Source organism: Aureobasidium melanogenum (assembly GCF_000721775.1).
Source record: "Aureobasidium melanogenum CBS 110374 unplaced genomic scaffold scaffold_28, whole genome shotgun sequence".
In the NCBI taxonomy this organism is placed as follows: domain Eukaryota; kingdom Fungi; phylum Ascomycota; class Dothideomycetes; order Dothideales; family Saccotheciaceae; genus Aureobasidium; species Aureobasidium melanogenum.
The window spans coordinates 325,196-343,440 of NW_024470080.1; the positions used below are offsets into that span (position 1 = coordinate 325,196).

The window sequence follows — 18,245 nt, forward strand, 5'->3', positions numbered from 1 at the left end:
CCTCCGTCGTAGCTCTGCTCCTTGCTCAAAGACACCTCAAAGAAAAATGCAGGAGCCAATACTGCCCATATCGTTCCTTCCAATGTAGGTCTCAATGCTTGTGACGCCTCAGCTGTTCTCCAAGAATTTCCACCTGTTCTTCATGATACTTCTGTTGACTTTCCAGATCTTCCAACCAAAGTTTATTGCAGTGCTTCTTTTCTTCTTCCAAGAGTTTCACCAGCTCTTCTTCCATGAGTTTCTTCTTTCCTTTGGCGAATGACTGGATGGCGCGGTTGTTGAAGTAGCGACGGACGGGATCCAGCTTCTTGCGGATGCAGATTTCTCTTTGCTCGGGACTCAACTTGGCGAGCAGGCGGTTTCGAAGAAGGTCGTGTTCCCATTTGGACAAACAGGCCATCATCTGGAGAGCAAACTTGCTGATGTCTCTTTGTTCTTCAAAGCTGAAACTGTGTTGGTTTTGAAGGATTTGCTTGTCAGTGGCCATCTCATTCATGATCTTGATACCCTCTGCTGAAAGCTTCAAGTCATGTCCGACCAGCAGGGTACGGACCACAGTCTGGAACTGAGCAAGGCCGACACCATGGCCCTCAACCTCGATCTTCTCCAACGTTTCCCGGCACTCAGCAAAGAACGCAATTCTCAAACGCTGCAGCTCGTCATCGAGAAGATTCTGACCGACGCCCATGTTGTCACACAAACATCTTATGTCGCTCTTGACGTTATCGACCCAGGTTGCGTCTTCGGTCTGCTTTTGTGCGACCCGATCTTCGTCGCTGCGTTCGCCGGATGCTCGTTGCTTGCCGCCCCTGAGGCGTGCTGCCGGGTCCGACACCCAGAACTCCATGCGCTCTGCGAGCTTTCTGATGTAGCTGCGGTCGTCGGCGTAGTGGTCGAGAGGATGAGGAGGTTTCTTAGGGTTCTTTTCGACCAGGGTGGTGCGGATGTCGGGAATGACATCGTAGCCCGGTTCGCTAGCCTCGTTGCCGTTGTCTACGAGAGTGTACTCGCGGTTCAGTTGTGCATCTCTGTCGAGACTCCAGCTGTCGGCCATGGTGGCATCGGCCTCGGAATTGGTCTCAGAAAGATGTGATGGCATTGTTGATGGTGTCGGTACCCGGATGTCGTCGTCGGTGGTACCCGGTTGTGTGCTTTGGTTGCGCCGCGACAGATCCAGGGGTGAACTGGTTAGGTGAAGTTTCGTAAAGGTGAACGAGCTGAGTTTGTATCTGCTGTTCGACGTGTATTCGTCTCCGTTCGCTCTCGGCGCTGCCGAGACGATGGCGGTGCCTGATAGAAGCCTACGGAGCATTCTTTCGATGACTCTGGTTGTGAGACCTGATATCCTGAGTATGGTGCTTTCTCCTGAACGTGGTATAGAAAACCGCGCTGTCTGCAATCCAGCAAAAGTATCCTCAATCCCTTGAAGTCGTGTTGGAGAGTGTTGGTATACCTACTTTCAGTCATTAACCTAGGTTTAGGGAGTGATTGAGCCTATCCAGCTTACATCTGCTTCCCCTGGATGTCTCTCATGCATGACACACACCATTTTACACCTGTAAATTTGCACAGTAGTTTGGAGATTTAGGGCATGATCCACTGAAAGTCCCCTTTTCACGGGCTCTCTCTGGACACAACTCTGATTTCGAAACTATTGTGCATTTTGATAGCTTGTCATTACTACTTACATCCATTGGGAGCACTGATCTCCTTGGGCCTTCTCTGGACACGCCTCTGATCTGAATACATCTGTGCATGGCGACAACCTCTACATTATTCTACATGTCCATTGAGAGTCTGCATACACTTCATTCTCTCTGGAATCGTCTCTGACCTAGTTACAACTGTGCATTTTTACAGTTATGGTTTACTGTGATTAGCAAACGGGAGTACTGGCGAGCATTCACGTCTTGTATAACGACCTAAAGGTCAATCAGAACTCCATTTTCCCATACCGTCCATATGCACCATGTATCCTGTTCTAGTCTAATAACAATTGTTCACTTTTCATCATAGTCATCTTCCATCTTGTAGATATCTTTTCGTAGGTTATGTCATCTGGTCAGGTAGCACATGATACCCCAGAGGCAACGGAATGCTTCTATCCTGTCCTTAACGTTAAACAAGTCGAACCACTTGGAGCGTTGCAGCACTGGATGACACCAGTCCTTGTCCTCAGGAATCTTCTCCGGGAAGTTGCCGGTGGCCACAAAGTCGAGGTAGGCACCGTGTACTCGTAGCTTAAGGATTGAGACATGATAGTACATGCTTGATAGCACGTAGACCTGTCACGTTGAATTAGCCACATCATTTGAGTTCGTTTCACAAGCCTTCTTACCGTGTCCCACTCGCTACCCTCTTCTTTACCGATCGCTTGATACTCGCTGTTAGGGTCCCAGAAAGACCTCATTGGCTCCATGGATTTCCAGATTTCGTACTGCGACCTCTTCTTTTTCTTTCCGTTTGCAAATTGAGCAGCGGCTTCTTTGCCCAATGCTGCAGCAATGAGATCGTTGGCATCATCCATATCAGGCGTTTCTGGCTCTGCCGCATCCGAGGCCATCTCGCTGAACCAGTATTTTCCACTTTTTGGGATTGGCTTTGCCCAAATCTTTTCTTCACGGCCTTGTCGCCGTCTTTCTTGTGCAAGGTGCAAGAGACTGCCAACCTCCTTCAGCTGGTCCAACCGTAGCTTGTCTCGCTTCTCGTCATCAGATCCCGAGTCAAAGTCTTCCAGCTCTTTACGGACGTACGCAGCCATGAGTGGCCCTTGTACCATGTGTCTCTTCTCCTTCTCTTTCGGCACACGGTGCACCATGAACGACTGGTAGTTGACAGGCAAGCGTACGCCGCTCAACAGAAGAGTAGGATGTACGCGCGGCGGACCGAGCTTGCAGCGGAAAGGAAAGGCGGCTGCTTCCATGAAGCCTTTGATTACGTCCATGCGGTAAACCCAAGGCATCTTACTGCCGGTAGAGGTGCGTCTACCACGGTATAATTCACGCAAGAAATCGTCCGAAGACGCATCAGAGCCATGAGAGATGACCTTTGAGAGCGGCGGAGATCCCTGGTCTCTTGCGATGAGTTCGCTGTAGGTTAATGGTGTAGCAGGACCAAGGTCAATAGGCTCTTCCAGATTCCGCACGTCAATCGTCATGTCGGGATCAGCGTATTCTGGGTGATCTTCTTCACGAACGCTTTTGCCGTCGTCATCCAAGACGAAGTAGTCGTCAAGATCTGTTTCCCAGTGCTCGCTCATGCTGTGGAGAGCCGTGAAAAATGTGCGAAAGTCACTGAGACGAATCTTGGTCAAGCCTTCAGGGAGGTTTGTGCGAGTGACGGTTCGGTAGGCAATGTCGTTCTCGGTCTTCAACTCGACAAGTCTGGTGACGAAATTGCCCTGGTTATTATTTGTGTTTTCGGCCATGGTCATGTTCCATTCCTCATCATTAGACGGCATGTACGGACGACTCTCGTGGTCTGTTGGGACTAGCTGATCGACAGGGCATGGTATGGCAAAACGGATGTTCAGGTCGGCGTAGAACTTTGCTGTGATGTCTGAGACCTTGCGTGACTCGACGAAATCGCGGCGCAAATTGGGACGGTCAGACTCATCGTGCCAGTCTCTTATTCTCAAGTTTTCTTGTCTGGCGTAGTTGGGCAGGCCGACGTGCGTCGGGGGATCGGGCTGGGGTCTTTCTTTGAAGGGGTCGATGTAGCTGGCGTAGTTGCTCGCTGTGTCGCATACAGTCAGACGGTGGGACGGTCATAGAATGGCACATGTGGTAGAAAGAGAAGGTCTGAGAGGTGCGAAGGCAATTGGCATTCAGAGCGCTATATGCGACTGTAGAGTTGAAAGGAACTACCATGCCGGATGCAATGGCTGCATATGCATATGTCGACTTGACTATGCGAGACGCAAGATAGCCTGGATGCGCCGGCGTGCCTCGAAGGATGTGAAGATTTGCAAGACGACAAACATACCAGCACCGAAACCACCGAACATGGTGGGTGATTAGTTGAGTCTGATTGCAGACAGACTTGTGTTATTACTTGGTATGGTAGGCAGGACACGAGTGAAGCGAGGGGTCGTGGCAGTCAAAACGAGAGGCGAGAAGATGGAAAAGAAAAGCGCACGCAGATCAATCAACAAATGGGCGGCAACATGGCGACAGGACAAGTCATTGGCGAGGGTGTTCTGGCAAAAAGGAAACACGAGGAATTGACAAGATTTCCAGTCGTTCGGGCGTCTAAATTTCTTGTCACTTCCATCGCACGTCTTCGGCGGTTCCCCTCCTCGCCTTGGTCCCTGCCTTTGCCAGTGACGGCGCGGCGTCCGGGAAAGAACGACTCGCCGCACTCACGGCCCGAATGTTGAATGCTTGTCTGCGCCCCCCAAGCCCGATGGCGGCATGAATACGGAGCCCCTCGAGATTGTGCAGAAAGGTCATTGCTCTGGGGGTGCCGTTACTAGGTCCGACTCAGAAAGAGCAACGACCCCACCATTTGCTTGGAGCTCCCGCTGGAGGAAGGTGCAGCCCTCAGCCATGCGGGTCATTAACCATTGAGGGGCAGCCGCGTCTTGTAGTCTGACATTTTTGTTTTCCAACTTGTTCAACACCTAGCTACTTTCCTTCTCATAACCACCATCAGCACAAGACACCAAAATGGTTCTCAACTTTGGCATCATCGGCACAAACTGGATCACCGAGTCCTTCATCAAGTGCGCCGAAGCTACCAAACAATGGAAGCTGGCAGCCGTCTACTCTCGCAGTGAGGAAACTGCTCGCACCTTTGCCGACAAGTTCTCCGTCAAGACCGTCTACACATCCATCGACTCCCTCGTCCAAGACTCGAATCTCGATGCCGTCTACGTCGCCTCGCCCAACTCGCTGCACTATTCACAAGCAAAGACCATTCTCCAAGCAAAGAAGCATGTCATTCTCGAAAAGCCCGCCACCTCAACCCTCGCCGAATTGCAAGACCTCTTCAAGATCGCAAAGGAAAACAACGTCTTCTTGATTGAAGCCTATCGTCACATTCAAGAAGTCAACTACAAACTCCTCCGCCGCGTTCTGTTTGAAGAGAAGAAGCTGGGCACAATCTTTGGCGCCAGTCTTAACTTTTCCATGTACAGTTCTCGCTACAACAATGTTCTTGATGGCGAGACTCCCAACATTTTCAGCCTTGAGATGTCAGGCGGCTCCCTAGTCGACATGGGCGTTTACCCCGTCACTTTCGCCCTCGCTCTGTTCGGCAAGCCAAAGTCGCAGACCTACGCTCCCTTCATCTGCCACACCGGCGCTGACGCTGGCGGCTTTATTGTCCTGCAGTACGAGAAGTTCGGTGTCCAGATCCAGCAAAGCAAGTGCTTCACTTCCTTCGCTCCCACCGAGGTCTACGGCGAGAACGGCACCATCAGCCTTAACTCCGTCACCGATATTGCAAGTGTAAAGTTTTGGGACCGCAAGACTAAGCAGACCGAGGAGTTGGCAGAGAAGAAGGTGGATCTGAACTTGCAAGAGGAGGCTGAGGAGTTTGCTCGTATCATCAACAACAAGGATGTTGATGCTGCTGCTAAGCTCGAGCAATTGAGTTATGATATTGTTTCCGTCACTTCTGACTTGAGAAGACAGAATGGAATCCTTTATCCTGCCGACAAGGCATAGATGATGACTTATATATAATATGCATAGATGAATGAGAACAAAAGTTACATGATCCTGAAAAGAGTAATTCGAACAAAAGACACTCATGTGTTCCATCTATCTGCTGCACCTTGCTATGCAATCCTTTTCGACAGAAGGAAAAAAGAAGTCTCTAGAAATATACACAAATCCAATTCCTCCTCTCGTTTTCCATTTTGCTGCTCTTACACCCTACTACTGTACCCACCAAGCACGTTGCCCTTTGCAATTTTCCTCTCATACCACTTCCTCCCCTCATCGACCCAGAACACCGTCGATGCAAGCAACACCAACCCCACCAAGTCTCTCAGACCAAGCGCCTCAGTCTGGAACACTCCCTGCAGCGGCGGGAAATAGATCACCAAAGCCTGGCCTAGCAAACTGCCTGCCACGGCATAGTTGAACATGGCATTAGCTTTATGGCCTGTAAATTTGATTTCGCCCAGAAGAAGGGATTTAGTGGCGGAGCGGCAGGTAAGGGCGTTGAACATGTCGAACAGGACAAAGGCTGTGAATGTGAGGGTTGTGTCGCGGGGTGTGACTTCGTGGGATGCGAGGTCGGTGGAGGATAAATTGGAGATGTAGGTATAAAGCGTGCCTGCCATGATGACGAGTGCGGATTGCAGGACGCGGCGGATAAGGCGAGGAGTAAGGACGCGAGCGTGACGGGGTCGAGGTGGGAGTTGCAGCATAGTCTTGTCTACGGGCTCTACACCCAATGACTGGGCAGGAGGTCCATCCATCAGGATGTTGATCCAGAGGATCTGCATGGCGTTCAATGGGTTCTTATAGCCGAAAGCGCTGCTCAACATGACAAGACCAAGGGCAGCGGCAGATGTGCTGAGCTGGAAGGTCAAGAAGTTTTGGATGTTGTGGAAGATTCCTTTGCCTTCTTCGATGGCTGCAAGAATGGTGCTGAAGTCGTCGTTGGTAAGGATCATGTCGGCAGCTTCCTTGGCCACATCGGTTCCTAATTTGCCCATTGCTATGCCAATGTCTGCCTTTTTGAGGGCAGGTGCATCGTTCACGCCATCGCCAGTCATGGCTACAACATCTCCTCTTGATTGCAATGCTCGAATGATCTTCATCTTGTGGTCCGGGCTTGTTCTTGCAAAGACGGAGGTGGTCGAAATTGCTTGAGCGAGGTCTTCATCACTCATCTGATCCAGCTGATCACCACGCAGCACTGGGGAACCAAGTGATGATGACATGTTGATAGGCATGCCTAGCTTCTTTGCAATGGCTACAGCGGTGGTCTCGGCATCACCAGTAATCATGATGACTTTGACTCCACCAGCCATGAGACGGCGAATAGAACGATCCACACCCTTGCGAGGTGGATCATTCATACCCACCAGACCAGCAAAACAGAGTCCAGTGTAGAGATGGTCGTCAGCTGCCAATGATGAGCCTTCAGGCTTGGGAGAAGAACCACGAGACGTGCGACGATCCTTGGATTCACGGACAGATCCACTTGCCAGGCCGAGAACACGAAGTCCATCTTGAGCCATGTTTTCAGCTGCTTTCAGCGCTTCTTGACGCCTCTGCTCGTCGAGGACAACTTCACGTCCCTGTGAGGTCATGTAGGTATCGCATCGACCGAGAACACGTTCGAGAGCACCCTTGATATAGGCAGTTGCAGCTCCATTGGGCTCGTGTGGGTTGTGAATGACTACTCCCATCCATTTGCGCTCAGAGCTGAATGGTGTCTCGTTGCGCCTGCTTCCAACGTTTGGTCTTATGTCGTCTTCACCAAATGCGTCCAAGAGATCCAGAAGCGCGACATCAGTTGGCTGACCAGTCCATCGACTTTTCGCATTCGTGAGATCACCTCCCATAGTCGAGGAAAGGATGGCGGCCGAAGCTGCTGTAGCATGAGAAGATGACTCGGATCCCAATCTTCCATTGTTTACAATGTTACCAATACGAAGAATGGTGCGTGTAGCAGAATCCGAGGGGGCCTTGGCATGTACCTTGACGACATCTACAGGCGCTTCGTCGTCAAAGTGCCACATCTTGGTGACAGTCATGTGGTTCATTGTGAGGGTTCCTGTCTTGTCGCTGCAAATAACATTGACAGAGCCGAGTGTCTCTACACTTGGGAGTCTTCTCACAATTGCATGTCTTTTTGACATACGTAGAACTCCAAGGGCCAGTGTGACGGTGACAATGATGGGCAGACCTTCAGGAATAGCAGCGACTGCAAGAGAGACACCAATCTGGAACAACTCCAGGAATGGTCTGCCACGAATGAAACCTATGAGCATAATGAAGGCGATGATTCCGAAAGACATGTAACTGAGCTCCTTGCCAAGGTTGTCCATAGAAAGTTGAAGAGGTGTACGAGGGCTTTCAATCTCTTGCAGCGAAGCAGAGATGGCACCGAACTCAGTATTGCCTCCAGTACCAATGACAATACCTTGACCGTAACCTGAGCGAACCAGTGTTCCCATGAAAGCAATGTTTTTCTGCTCGTTCAGGCGAAGGTCTGCACCCACAGTACCCGAAGCCTCAGAGGCGTACACAGGCGAGCTAGGGTATCCTTCTCTTTTTGATGCTGTGATGCTTGTTGCAAACTTGTGCACAGGCTCGTTCTCGCCAGTCAGGTTAGATTCGTCAATGGACAGGTCGGCGGCACGGGTGATACGGATGTCGGCAGGAATGCGATCGCCAGTATGAAACAGGACGAGATCTCCGACAACCAATTGGCCAGCGGGTATGGTTACAGATGCCTTTTCGGCCGTGGCCAAGGGAATCTTTTCGGCTTCCTCCAGAGTGTCATTGTCGGGTCTACGTTCGGCGCTGCGAATGACATGGGCGGAATGAGGTACGAGCGAGTTCAATGCTTCCATGGATTTTTCAGAACGGTATTCCTGCACGAAAGCGACCGTGACTACTATCAGGACGGCAATGGCGATACTGATGGCGTCCTCCAGATTGCCCATGATTGCCGAGATGAAGGCAGATGCCAATAGTAACAATATCAAAGTCTCTTGGAATTGTTTGACGAAGCGTAGCCATAGCGGCTCGGGTTCCTCGTGAGGTAGTTCGTTTGGGCCATCGCTATGGAGGCGTGTGGCGGCTTCGTTGGGTTGCAGGCCATGCGTCAACGAGGTGGACAGACGAGTAGCGGTTTCCTGAGGTGTGAGGACTGCATGGTTGGCTGTGACGGTTTGCTGTGAGGAAATGTCTTGTTAGCAAGTGAAACTCGACCATGTGGCATTTAGGGGTCGAGGCGCAAGTGTTGCAGAGCGCTCGAGGTGGGACATGGTGCGATGAAGACGAAAGAGATGGGCGATGTAGATACCGGAGTCCTTAGGCGGGTCAATGGTGGACGAGAGTGTTCAGGGGGAGCTAGATCCTGCCTCGAGGCATTGTACATGGGCAAAGCCGGCGTGGACGAACGGGACATGTCAATGGACCGTCGTCAACATGGAGCCCGAGATGCGAGTTGGGCTGGAATGCACGGCAGAGACAAAGCCGGACACGCTGAGGGTATTTGGAACTGACTTTCGGGAAGGGAGCAAGTCTGTCGAGGACACAGGCAGAGGATCAAATAAACCAACGCTCGAGAGTACTCAGGGTACGTGGCTCAGCCAGTCTCCAAATGTGGAGAAAGCGGTTCGATCTTGTATTGGAGGTTGTCTATTGTTGGAATAGGAGAGGGCTGATACTGAATTGGCCCTAGTCCTTCCAGTGGCTAACACTGCTTATTCACCAGGAAAAAGAAGCATCATCATCATCAAGGTCGAACAAACCTTGTCAGAGCCATGTCGTTGGCCATGCGGCGCCAGATGCGACACGCAGCTGCATCCCTACCAGTCCCGAGGCTTATTCCCGCCCCATGTCCTGGCCATGTATATAGCTTGTGGTTGCTGCACTCGATCAAGCACATGTCTCATGAATACCAGAAAATTGATCGAGTTACTGACAATTGTGTCAAGGAAATTCATATTGTTCCGGTAGCACAATATATTATCCTGCATTGACAATTGTCGGAAACTGCAGTAATACAGGATGGCGCAAAAGACGTACGACACGTGACTGTCTTGGCTGATCCGCCGGTTGCTCTGCCCGACGCGGTCCTAGACTTGGTTGCTCACCAACATCTATCTCGTCCACGCGCGCCATCTGTCGCATCTCTACAAAAACTCGTCAACCGCTATTTTCAGCCAGGCGATTGCCAAAAATCCACCCAGAATCCTTGCGCCCACGGTGTAGCGGGCTTGCGACAGGCCGAAGAGTCAAAGTCAAATCCCAGACGCGTCGCGCGTCTCTGCCTCTGTCGTCAGTCAACACCGCCAACTCTCTATCGTTTTCGCACACGCCCCAACACCACACACCATGTTCTATTCAGAAACCCTTCTGTCAAAGACGGGTCCGCTCGCCCGTGTCTGGTTGGCCGCCAACATTGAGCGCAAATTGACAAAGAACAACATCCTCCAGTCCGACATTGGAAGCAGTGTCCACACCATCATCAAGAATGACCAAGCTCCTATTGCTCTGCGCCTGAGTGGCCAGCTTTTGCTCGGTGTCGTTCGTATCTACAGTAGAAAGGCTCGCTATTTGCTAGACGACTGCAATGAGGCCCTCATGAAGATCAAGCTCGCCTTCCGTCCTGGAAATGTCGACCTTCCCTCTAACCAATCACACGTCGCAAATCCTGCAGCACTCGTGCTTCCCGACACAATCACTGAGCTGGACCTTTTCGCACCAATGCCTGATCTCGACGAGCTGCTACTCGACAGCACTCCTGGTCCTGGTCAAGACCCTACTCTTCTGGATTGGGGTACCAGCCAACTTCTGCCCGAGAGCATGAATAGTCGTGGAGATGCCAGTCAGACTCTTCAACTCGAGGACGATGATCTCGGTCTTGATATTGGCGACATTACCGAAGGTGCCGCCGGCGGAGATACCAGCATCGAAATCGGTCGACGCGCCGAGACTCCCCGCCCGGAAATGAACGACCAAAGTATGCTTTACAACGATGACCTTGATCTGGACATTGGTGGTCCCGAAGACACTATTGGGAAAGACATTTCAATGGCTCCTCTCCCTATGGATGACGATATTGAGATGGGCAATCTTGATCTTCAGATCGAGGAGAGCAACCTCGACGCTCTGAACCGTGCAGATGAGCGCCGTGAGCGTGATAGTGTCTCGCCACTCTCGTCTGTTCGCTCTAGCATCGAGCGCGATCTTGAGCAGACCTTCCAGCTTGAACACCAACCTACTGAGCTCGAGCAAGACGAGACCATGATCCAGGCACAGCAACGCGCCAAGCGCCGCAAGGTTCTTCCTGCTGATCTCACCACTGAACTACAAAACTCACAAATCCGCGCTCTACAAGAGGACCGCAGCAAGATTCTCAAGGCCCCCACTTTCCTCCCCAGAGATCCGGTCCTTCTGGCACTCATGGAAATGCAAAAGAACGGTGGTTTTGTGTCTAACATTCTGGGTGACGGTCGTAGCATGGGCTGGGCTCCTGAGCTGAGGGGTGTGTTGTCTCTCGAGGTCGTTCGCACAGCTGGTGAGCTTAAGCGTAAGAGAGATAGTGGTCTTCCACAGATTGAGATTCCTGAGGAGGAGGAAGAGACTCACCCTCTCGGAGCAGCCACATCGCCCGCGCTTGAAGATCTCCAAGACCCTACGCTTGGTGCTGACGACCTCGCTCCCGCTTTTGGCGGCGACGATGTTCCTTCTATCATCGAGCCCGCTCAAGAGGAGGAGATGGAAGCTTATTCACCAGCACCTGCTTTCGACGAGACTACTATGCCTGTTCTGCACCCTGCCGACTCTGGACCCGTTTCTCTTGGTACCAAGCACGCTGTGCATCTCTTGCGTGAGCGCTTCTCAGACGAATCTGGCGAGCCGCCATCACCCACAACTCGCGCCCAGCGTAGCGTCCTTTTCACCGACTTCTGCCCTGAAGCTCGTACCAGCAAGCAAGATGCAACCAAGATGTTCTTCGAAGTGCTTGTTCTTGGTACAAAGGATGCCATCAAGGTCGAGCAAAGTTCAGACGAGTTGGGCGCTCCACTTCGCATCCGTGGCAAGAGAGGTCTCTGGGGTGATTGGGCCGAAATGGGAGCTGGCGGCGAGATTGCGAGCCAGCGACCCGAGGTTCCCGTCACCATCTAATTGCCTACTACATCTTACGTTGTGACGTCTCTTGAGTGATTCCCAAGCGCTTGCGGGTTTGGTGTTTGACGGCGTTTCAAGGGTTTGTGATTGATATTCATGGCTTCATCGGCACAAAGGCATGGGAATTGTATCATGCTCGTTGAGCGAGCAGTGATACTTGGTGTGCATGCGCAGCCATTAGGGCACGGAAAGACTACTCTGATCTTGCTTTTTGATTCTTGTGATGGAATGGGCGGTTGCAATTCGAAGCCCTCACCTACCTACTACATGCGGTAGAGGCATAGGGCATTCTTTCTTCGTTAGTTTAGCAGTCAAGTTAGAGTAGAGAAAGTTTAACCAACACTTTTGGCATCAAACGCGTTGCGGTGCGGAACGAAAGCCACCCGCCTCCTTTGAGTTCTGTACCTGCATGTCCCTTTTCATTCTGAACCTCTTCGATTCTGCTCCAGCGAGGTCAATAAACCAAAGCTCGAGTTATGCTCAGAATTCTTCTCGAATCTTGAGTAGTGCAAGATACAGGAGGGCTCGTAAACTCCTCGTCTCAGCCAAGTCCCTGCATCCAGAAAAAAAACTTCGCTACACGCGTCGCGAATCTTTCCTACGCACCAAACACCAAGGCCCTGATAACCTTATCAAAGCATTTAAATATCAAGCCCTAGGTCGTGGAACCGATTCAACCGAAGCCCTAGTAGACATTGACTCGCTATTGCCTGAATAGTGCAGCTGGACAGGTTCATGAGTCTGCACGGAGCAGCAACTTGGTCCTCTGGACGCACCGCACTTGAACAAATCCGTACTAGCAGTAGAGGTCGAAAGTGCTCGCCCTGTATGATCACCGCGGATGTTTCCTCGTGGGACCTGAGCTGTCGATCTCAACACACCGGCAGTGATAACTTGCGAGATTTGTCGGCGGTCGAGCGCGGAGGAGCCCACGGAGTATGAGCATGGTATACCTCTATGTGGTCAAGCAAGTAGGGCTGGATGATCTACTGGTAGGTCTTTGTAGATATGAAGAGGTATAAGTATTGTAGTAGCCCTCGGTGTCTTATGCCGGATCACCAGATATTACTATTGCGTTTTAAGTCTTTGTCTCTTTTCTCTTCTCGAAGATGCATATCCCTTCGTTGGTCTCTGCCTCTGCTGCTCTTTCGGTTAGCGTTTCAGCACGCAGCTCCCTCTACGTCGAAAATGCTCCTGATTATGTCCGCCCCTATGTCATTGAGAGATACGCCAATGCCCAAGCCGTCGCCGTCGGCCAGCAGATCTACAGGTTCCCTGTTACTGGAGCATCTTCCGGCGGTGCCTTTTCCATCCTCATGACCAACTCTCCCGCATCAGATGCCCTTGGAGTCCTCCCTCACATCCATCAAACCCACTATGAAAACTTCTTTTGCAGTAAAGGTCGTTTCCAGCTCTGGACAGACAAATTTGGCGATGAGGAGGCTAGAGTTATGTTGCCTGGTGACTATGGCGCTGTGCCTAGGAACACTACACATACCTTCCAGGTTCTTGATCCAGATACTGAGATGCTTGGTGTGATTCAGCCTGGAGGCTTCGAGGCTTTGTTCTTCGCCATTGCAGACAGCAACTACACTTCCTCAACCTCCTCGCCTTATGTACCTAGCTCTGGCTCTGGATCCACCGATGCAGGAGCTGGGTCCTCTGCTTCCATGATCTCAGCTCTCGAGTCCTTTGACGTCTACGCTCAACTCGAATTCAACCCCCGCCGTGATCTGATCAACGGCAGCGCACCCGCAAACGCAACATGGCATACTGGCAAAAACACCGTCCCTTCAAACTCAGTAACCCCCTTCTACGTGGCCAAGAACCAAGGACCCATGTACCTCAACAGCGAACACGGCTACGAAATCATCGCCCCCTTCATCTCTTCCTCCGTCCAAGGCGCTGGAAAGTTCTCCGAAGGCACAATCACAATGTCTAGAAGACTTTCCAACACCACAATCCCTGTTCGCCGGTTTGCTGACCACATGGCATTTGAAGTGTTGGAAGGCGCATTGATGGTTAAGATGCAAGGAGAAGAAGTGCAGCTTTTGCAAGGTGATGTTGTGTTTGTCCCCGGCAGTACTACTTTTAGCTATTGGTCTGAGGTGGCATTCACGAAGTTTTTGTATGTTTGTGCTGGAAGTCGGGGGTTGGATGTGGAGTTGAGAAAGAAGGCTGTTGAGTGGGAGTATCCTACTTGGCCCACTACTGCTGTTTAGAATTTGCTGGAGATGAGTAATTATTGATTGACAGATAGACTACAGATTTCAGGATGATTGGAAAATTCTCTGACGTTCACTTAGTGTGTAACCTGGTGACAATCAGCTTGCTAATTGGTTTCAAACATGTTTTGAAGGACTGTGTCATAATCGTCATTAGCCAATTGGCACCATCTACACTTCAACTCATTGAGCTTGATGCCTAGAAATGCATTTGTGGCCCGGTGATCGAACATACTCTAGCTGCTCTTGTCCTTGAGAATACTTCATGATCTCATTGATTCTTTCCACTACCTTTTCGAGCCGGCCTGTGGTGATTACACTCCAAAACAAGCTCCCTAGAGCTCATCAGGATCAAAGACATCTTCTGTTATGGCAGCTCTGTTGCCACCTCTAGCAGCCCAATCTTCTCTGCGTCTACGTTCTCTTTCTTCCTGCTCGGCTTGTAGCCTCTCTTCCTCTTCTGCTCTTCTCTTGTCTGCTGCCTCTTGCTCTTCAGCACTGAGCACAGTAGTAGGATCGGTGCCATCTTCCAGCATTCCTTGGATAGCAGCCAGAGCACCCATGCGAATGACTTCTTGGGACGGCCAGGGCACGAAAGGGAGTTGAGAGAGTGGGTCCAGCATGGCTTTTGTTTCTGCGCTCAAGGTTGCCACGGCTCTGTTTTCTGGTTGGGCTGATTGGTCGGCTGTGTTTGTGCTATCACCGTTCTGGGCTGGTGTGGCCATGCCGTTTGTGATTTGGGTGGTTGGACCATCGGGAATAGCGGGTTGTGGTTGCGAGAGCAGTTCAGTCGAGATGTGGCCGCGGAAGGTAGGTGGTACAGTAGTCTTTGAGATGAACTTTGCATATGAGAGCAATTCTTCAACGCCGACTTGACGAGTGTTTGGAGGTGGTTGCGAAGAGGGTATGTCGAGAAGTTCCTTGCGGGTGTCGGCCAGAGTGCGTAGGGTGTATTTGATCTTCTCGTCTAGAGCGTCGGCGGTGGCGCGCAGCTCGAGGATGCGCGAGTAGTTTGCATGGTGTACGGCGACTGTTCACACTCAGTAAGCTTGAGTTCATGTGTTAGAAAGTCGTGTATCGTACGCTGTTCCAAGCTCTCGTCCAAGTCTTCGTCTGCGGCGACTAGTGCGTCGGCTGCTGAGATGGAGGGGTTGTAAGCTGCGACTGATTCGACCAGCGAATTCAGCGCTGTCTCTAGACGCTGGAAGCGTGTCTGGAATACACTGAGCATGTCTGAATGTGTAGATGGCTGCTAGGAAGGAAGTTGACCAATCAAGTGTCAGTCGCGTTCAGCAGCGTCAACAGATCGCCAAGCAATCACATGCCAGATGCGATTGAGGGGTCCCGTCTATTCTTGTCTCGACATCTCCCAACAACCAAGTTATAGGCGCAAGCAAACACCCAACTCAGCCTCAAACACCAGAGCAATCGCTTCACGTCGGCCTCGGCCATGTCATAGTTGTTGCCGGCTTGTCGGGCGGCTTGTCGTGGCTGTCCACTAAACATGTAGTACAAGCCTCACTAGGCCTGCTTTGCTTAGACCCAAGCTGACCACCTCACCGACCTGCTCAACATGTACTCAAGTAGTTTACGTGAACAGGCACTTGTCAAAGCCTACGTGACGGCGGCTTCTTGCCTCCTGCCGTCTTGTCTTGTTTCATGTCTTCGTAGCCATTCAGAGCAGTGACACTCTCTCTACGACAAAGTATTTCATGCCTTCTTGAACTCTGGTCTTGCAACAAGAAGACCCCGATTGATCATGGATGGCCATAACCTATCACGGGCCCTTGAGAAGCATGCTCGTCGTTCGTCATCTAGTGGCACAACCACTCCTGATCGCCTCGTTCCGTTCCCTATCCGTTTGATATATGAAAAGCCTCCCCGAAGACGTCGCTCCGTCTCTCCTTTCACAATTAAGCCTCGGAACGATGACTTTTATCGTTTCTGGGATCGTTTCCTTGCAGCATCTGCAAATCGTGCACCCAACACATCTGCACTCGGTCGTCGTCTCGAGCAGACCCTCAAAGACGCCAGTGACGAGGACAACGGTCTGCACACTCAAGAGAGCACTGCTGCATCTTACGAACAAGCCAAGAAGGAATGTGTCGAGAAGGTGCAAGCCATTGTCGACGAGTGCACTCGTCTGAACCAGAAATATCGTGACAGACATTTCGAAGTCGAGCTCGCCCAGCACGATTGTATCGTGCCTCTAGTCGATGCAGACGGTAACTACAGTAACTCAACCATGATACAGCCCTCTGGTGTCAAAAGAGTAAAGGTATATACATGGCACACACCTTCCACATGACACTTGCTCATGCACTTTACAGGACATATTCGAGAACCCTACGTTCAACGCGGAAGGAGCCTGCGGCGATGATGTTATGCAAGGCTCACTCGGAAACTGCTGGTTCATCGCAGCTCTCGTCTCCGTCGCCGCAAAACCGGGACTTATGCAGCGACTTTGCGTAGCCCGTGATGAGGCTGTAGGAGTGTATGGTTTCGTCTTCTTCCGCGATGGAACTTGGATACCAGAAATCGTCGACGATCGTCTCTTCCTACATGTCTCCGATGGGGACGATCTGTTTATTGGCAAGTACGTAGATGAGAGACAGACAAGGAGTACCTTTAACAACAGCAACGACATCACCAAGCTGAGAGAGACTTTACAAAAAGGGGGTGACGCCTTGTATTTTGCGCGATGTCGCGATAGCCAAGACACCTGGTTGCCATTGATAGAGAAAGCATATGCAAAAGCTCACGGTGACTATGGTTCCTTGCATGGCGGCTGGGTTGGTGAGGGCACGGAAGACTTGACCGGCGGTGTATCAACAAGTCTTGTGCCATCGGACATCTTGGATAAATCACTACTGTGGAAACAATTGATGCAGGTCAATGACACCTATCTCTTTAGTGGCGCAGCATACCATTACAGGGAGGCTGGTGGCTTCGGCAAACATGCGTATGCAGTACTGCAAGCCGTCGAACACAAGGAATTGCGACTTCTCAAAGTCAGGTCTGCCACTCCTTCCTCGAAGCACCTGAACAAAACATTGCTGACGTACGTCAGAAATCCTTGGGGTAACAACAAGAACCCAGATCAAGTCGACGGACCTTTCAACCACAAATTCGAGGAGTGGAACGCTGAGCTTGTCGAGCAGCTCAAATTTGACTTCAAGGATCCTGGTGTAGGTTGGCTGCAACACATCTGAAACATCTGCTGACATAGATCCAGGTCTTCTGGGTCACCCTCGACAACTTCCTTCGATACTTTGAATCTGTTCAACGCACTCGTCTCTTCGACGAGACATGGACCTTGACTCAACAATGGACTTCCATCGAAGTGCCTGCAGGAGCAGCCACCTACCTGGAAACAAGCTTCCACCTCACTCTGTCTCATGCAGGTCCTGTCGTCATAGTTCTCGCTCAACCAGATGTCTCTTACTTCCAAGGTCTGCAGGGTCGATACACGTACTGCCTGCATTTTCGTGTATACAACACCGGCGATGGAACCAAGTTCCTGGCACGCAGCATGCACGTTTCCAGTGGCAACTATACCAACACCCGTTCAGTCAGCGTAGACCTCAATCTCGACGCCGGCACCTACAATATCCTCATCAAGATTGAGCCAACACGAACATCCTACCGCACTGCAGAATCTGTCATCGAATCCGAGGCACCCTACAGAAAACAAAAACTACTTCAGACGGGTCGTAACTTCGAACTTGCACACGCAAAAGGCAAGCTTCGCGAAAAGGAGGTAGAAGTACGAAGACAGAAAAAGGAACAAGCAAGAGAGAAAACTCGTGAACAACAAGCCAAGATGAGGAAGCGGAGGCACGAGACAAAAGCTCGAGACAAGAAACGCAGAGATAGAATTGCGCAAGAAAAGAAAGTCAGGGAGACAGGCTATCTTCTGAGACGAGCTGGTTATGTTCCTGTTCCTCCTCCTCCTCAGCCCAGCAATCTCGACCCACCTATTTCTAATATGCCTTACAGCGGTAAAGTCACTGGATGCATCAATATTCTTGATGACGACCCTAATGCTGAGCTGAACGACGATGATTTCGAGTGGGATAGCGAAATGGACGGGGACGTCTATTCGTCATCTAGCGAGGATGAGAAAGACTGGTATGCTGACGACCCGTGGAATGCGCTTCTCGTGCTTGGGTTAAGGGTCTATTCGCAA

General features: G+C 51.1%; 8 protein-coding genes across 8 annotated transcripts; 4 read left to right on the forward strand and 4 right to left on the reverse strand.

Annotated features, from left to right (window-relative positions):
• Positions 1-91: 91 nt before the first annotated feature.
• M437DRAFT_69616 (uncharacterized protein) lies at positions 92-1,757 on the reverse strand (the record flags this gene model as incomplete). The annotated part of the gene is made up of 2 exons (XM_041025310.1): positions 92-1,453; positions 1,689-1,757. The coding sequence occupies 2 exons, from the start codon at positions 1,755-1,757 to the stop codon at positions 92-94; spliced, it is 1,431 nt and encodes a 476-aa protein (XP_040875977.1).
• Positions 1,758-2,054: 297 nt separating this feature from the next.
• On the reverse strand, positions 2,055-4,006 carry M437DRAFT_69617 (uncharacterized protein; the record flags this gene model as incomplete). The annotated part of the gene is made up of 3 exons (XM_041025311.1): positions 2,055-2,285; positions 2,339-3,735; positions 3,985-4,006. The coding sequence occupies 3 exons, from the start codon at positions 4,004-4,006 to the stop codon at positions 2,055-2,057; spliced, it is 1,650 nt and encodes a 549-aa protein (XP_040875978.1).
• A 661-nt stretch (positions 4,007-4,667) lies between these two features.
• M437DRAFT_78703 (NAD(P)-binding protein) lies at positions 4,668-5,669 on the forward strand (the record flags this gene model as incomplete). Its single annotated transcript, XM_041027035.1, has 1 exon — positions 4,668-5,669. One exon carries the CDS (start codon positions 4,668-4,670, stop codon positions 5,667-5,669), a length of 1,002 nt encoding a protein of 333 aa, XP_040875979.1.
• A 203-nt stretch (positions 5,670-5,872) lies between these two features.
• Positions 5,873-9,099, reverse strand: M437DRAFT_88218 (calcium transporter ATPase; the record flags this gene model as incomplete). Its single annotated transcript, XM_041028779.1, has 2 exons — positions 5,873-8,863; positions 8,995-9,099. 2 exons carry the CDS (start codon positions 9,097-9,099, stop codon positions 5,873-5,875), a joined length of 3,096 nt encoding a protein of 1,031 aa, XP_040875980.1.
• Positions 9,100-10,031: 932 nt separating this feature from the next.
• On the forward strand, positions 10,032-11,828 carry M437DRAFT_58195 (uncharacterized protein; the record flags this gene model as incomplete). The annotated part of the gene is made up of 1 exon (XM_041023362.1): positions 10,032-11,828. One exon carries the CDS (start codon positions 10,032-10,034, stop codon positions 11,826-11,828), a length of 1,797 nt encoding a protein of 598 aa, XP_040875981.1.
• Positions 11,829-12,940: 1,112 nt separating this feature from the next.
• Positions 12,941-14,053, forward strand: M437DRAFT_69620 (RmlC-like cupin; the record flags this gene model as incomplete). Its single annotated transcript, XM_041025312.1, has 1 exon — positions 12,941-14,053. The coding sequence occupies one exon, from the start codon at positions 12,941-12,943 to the stop codon at positions 14,051-14,053; it is 1,113 nt and encodes a 370-aa protein (XP_040875982.1).
• Positions 14,054-14,526: 473 nt separating this feature from the next.
• Positions 14,527-15,287, reverse strand: M437DRAFT_33079 (uncharacterized protein; the record flags this gene model as incomplete). The annotated part of the gene is made up of 2 exons (XM_041019243.1): positions 14,527-15,086; positions 15,140-15,287. Coding segments are annotated over 2 exons (708 nt in total), but the record flags the coding sequence as incomplete, so codon positions are not given.
• Positions 15,288-16,130: 843 nt separating this feature from the next.
• M437DRAFT_32900 (cysteine proteinase) lies at positions 16,131-17,960 on the forward strand (the record flags this gene model as incomplete). The annotated part of the gene is made up of 4 exons (XM_041019240.1): positions 16,131-16,334; positions 16,387-17,072; positions 17,127-17,244; positions 17,292-17,960. Coding segments are annotated over 4 exons (1,677 nt in total), but the record flags the coding sequence as incomplete, so codon positions are not given.
• Positions 17,961-18,245: the final 285 nt, after the last annotated feature.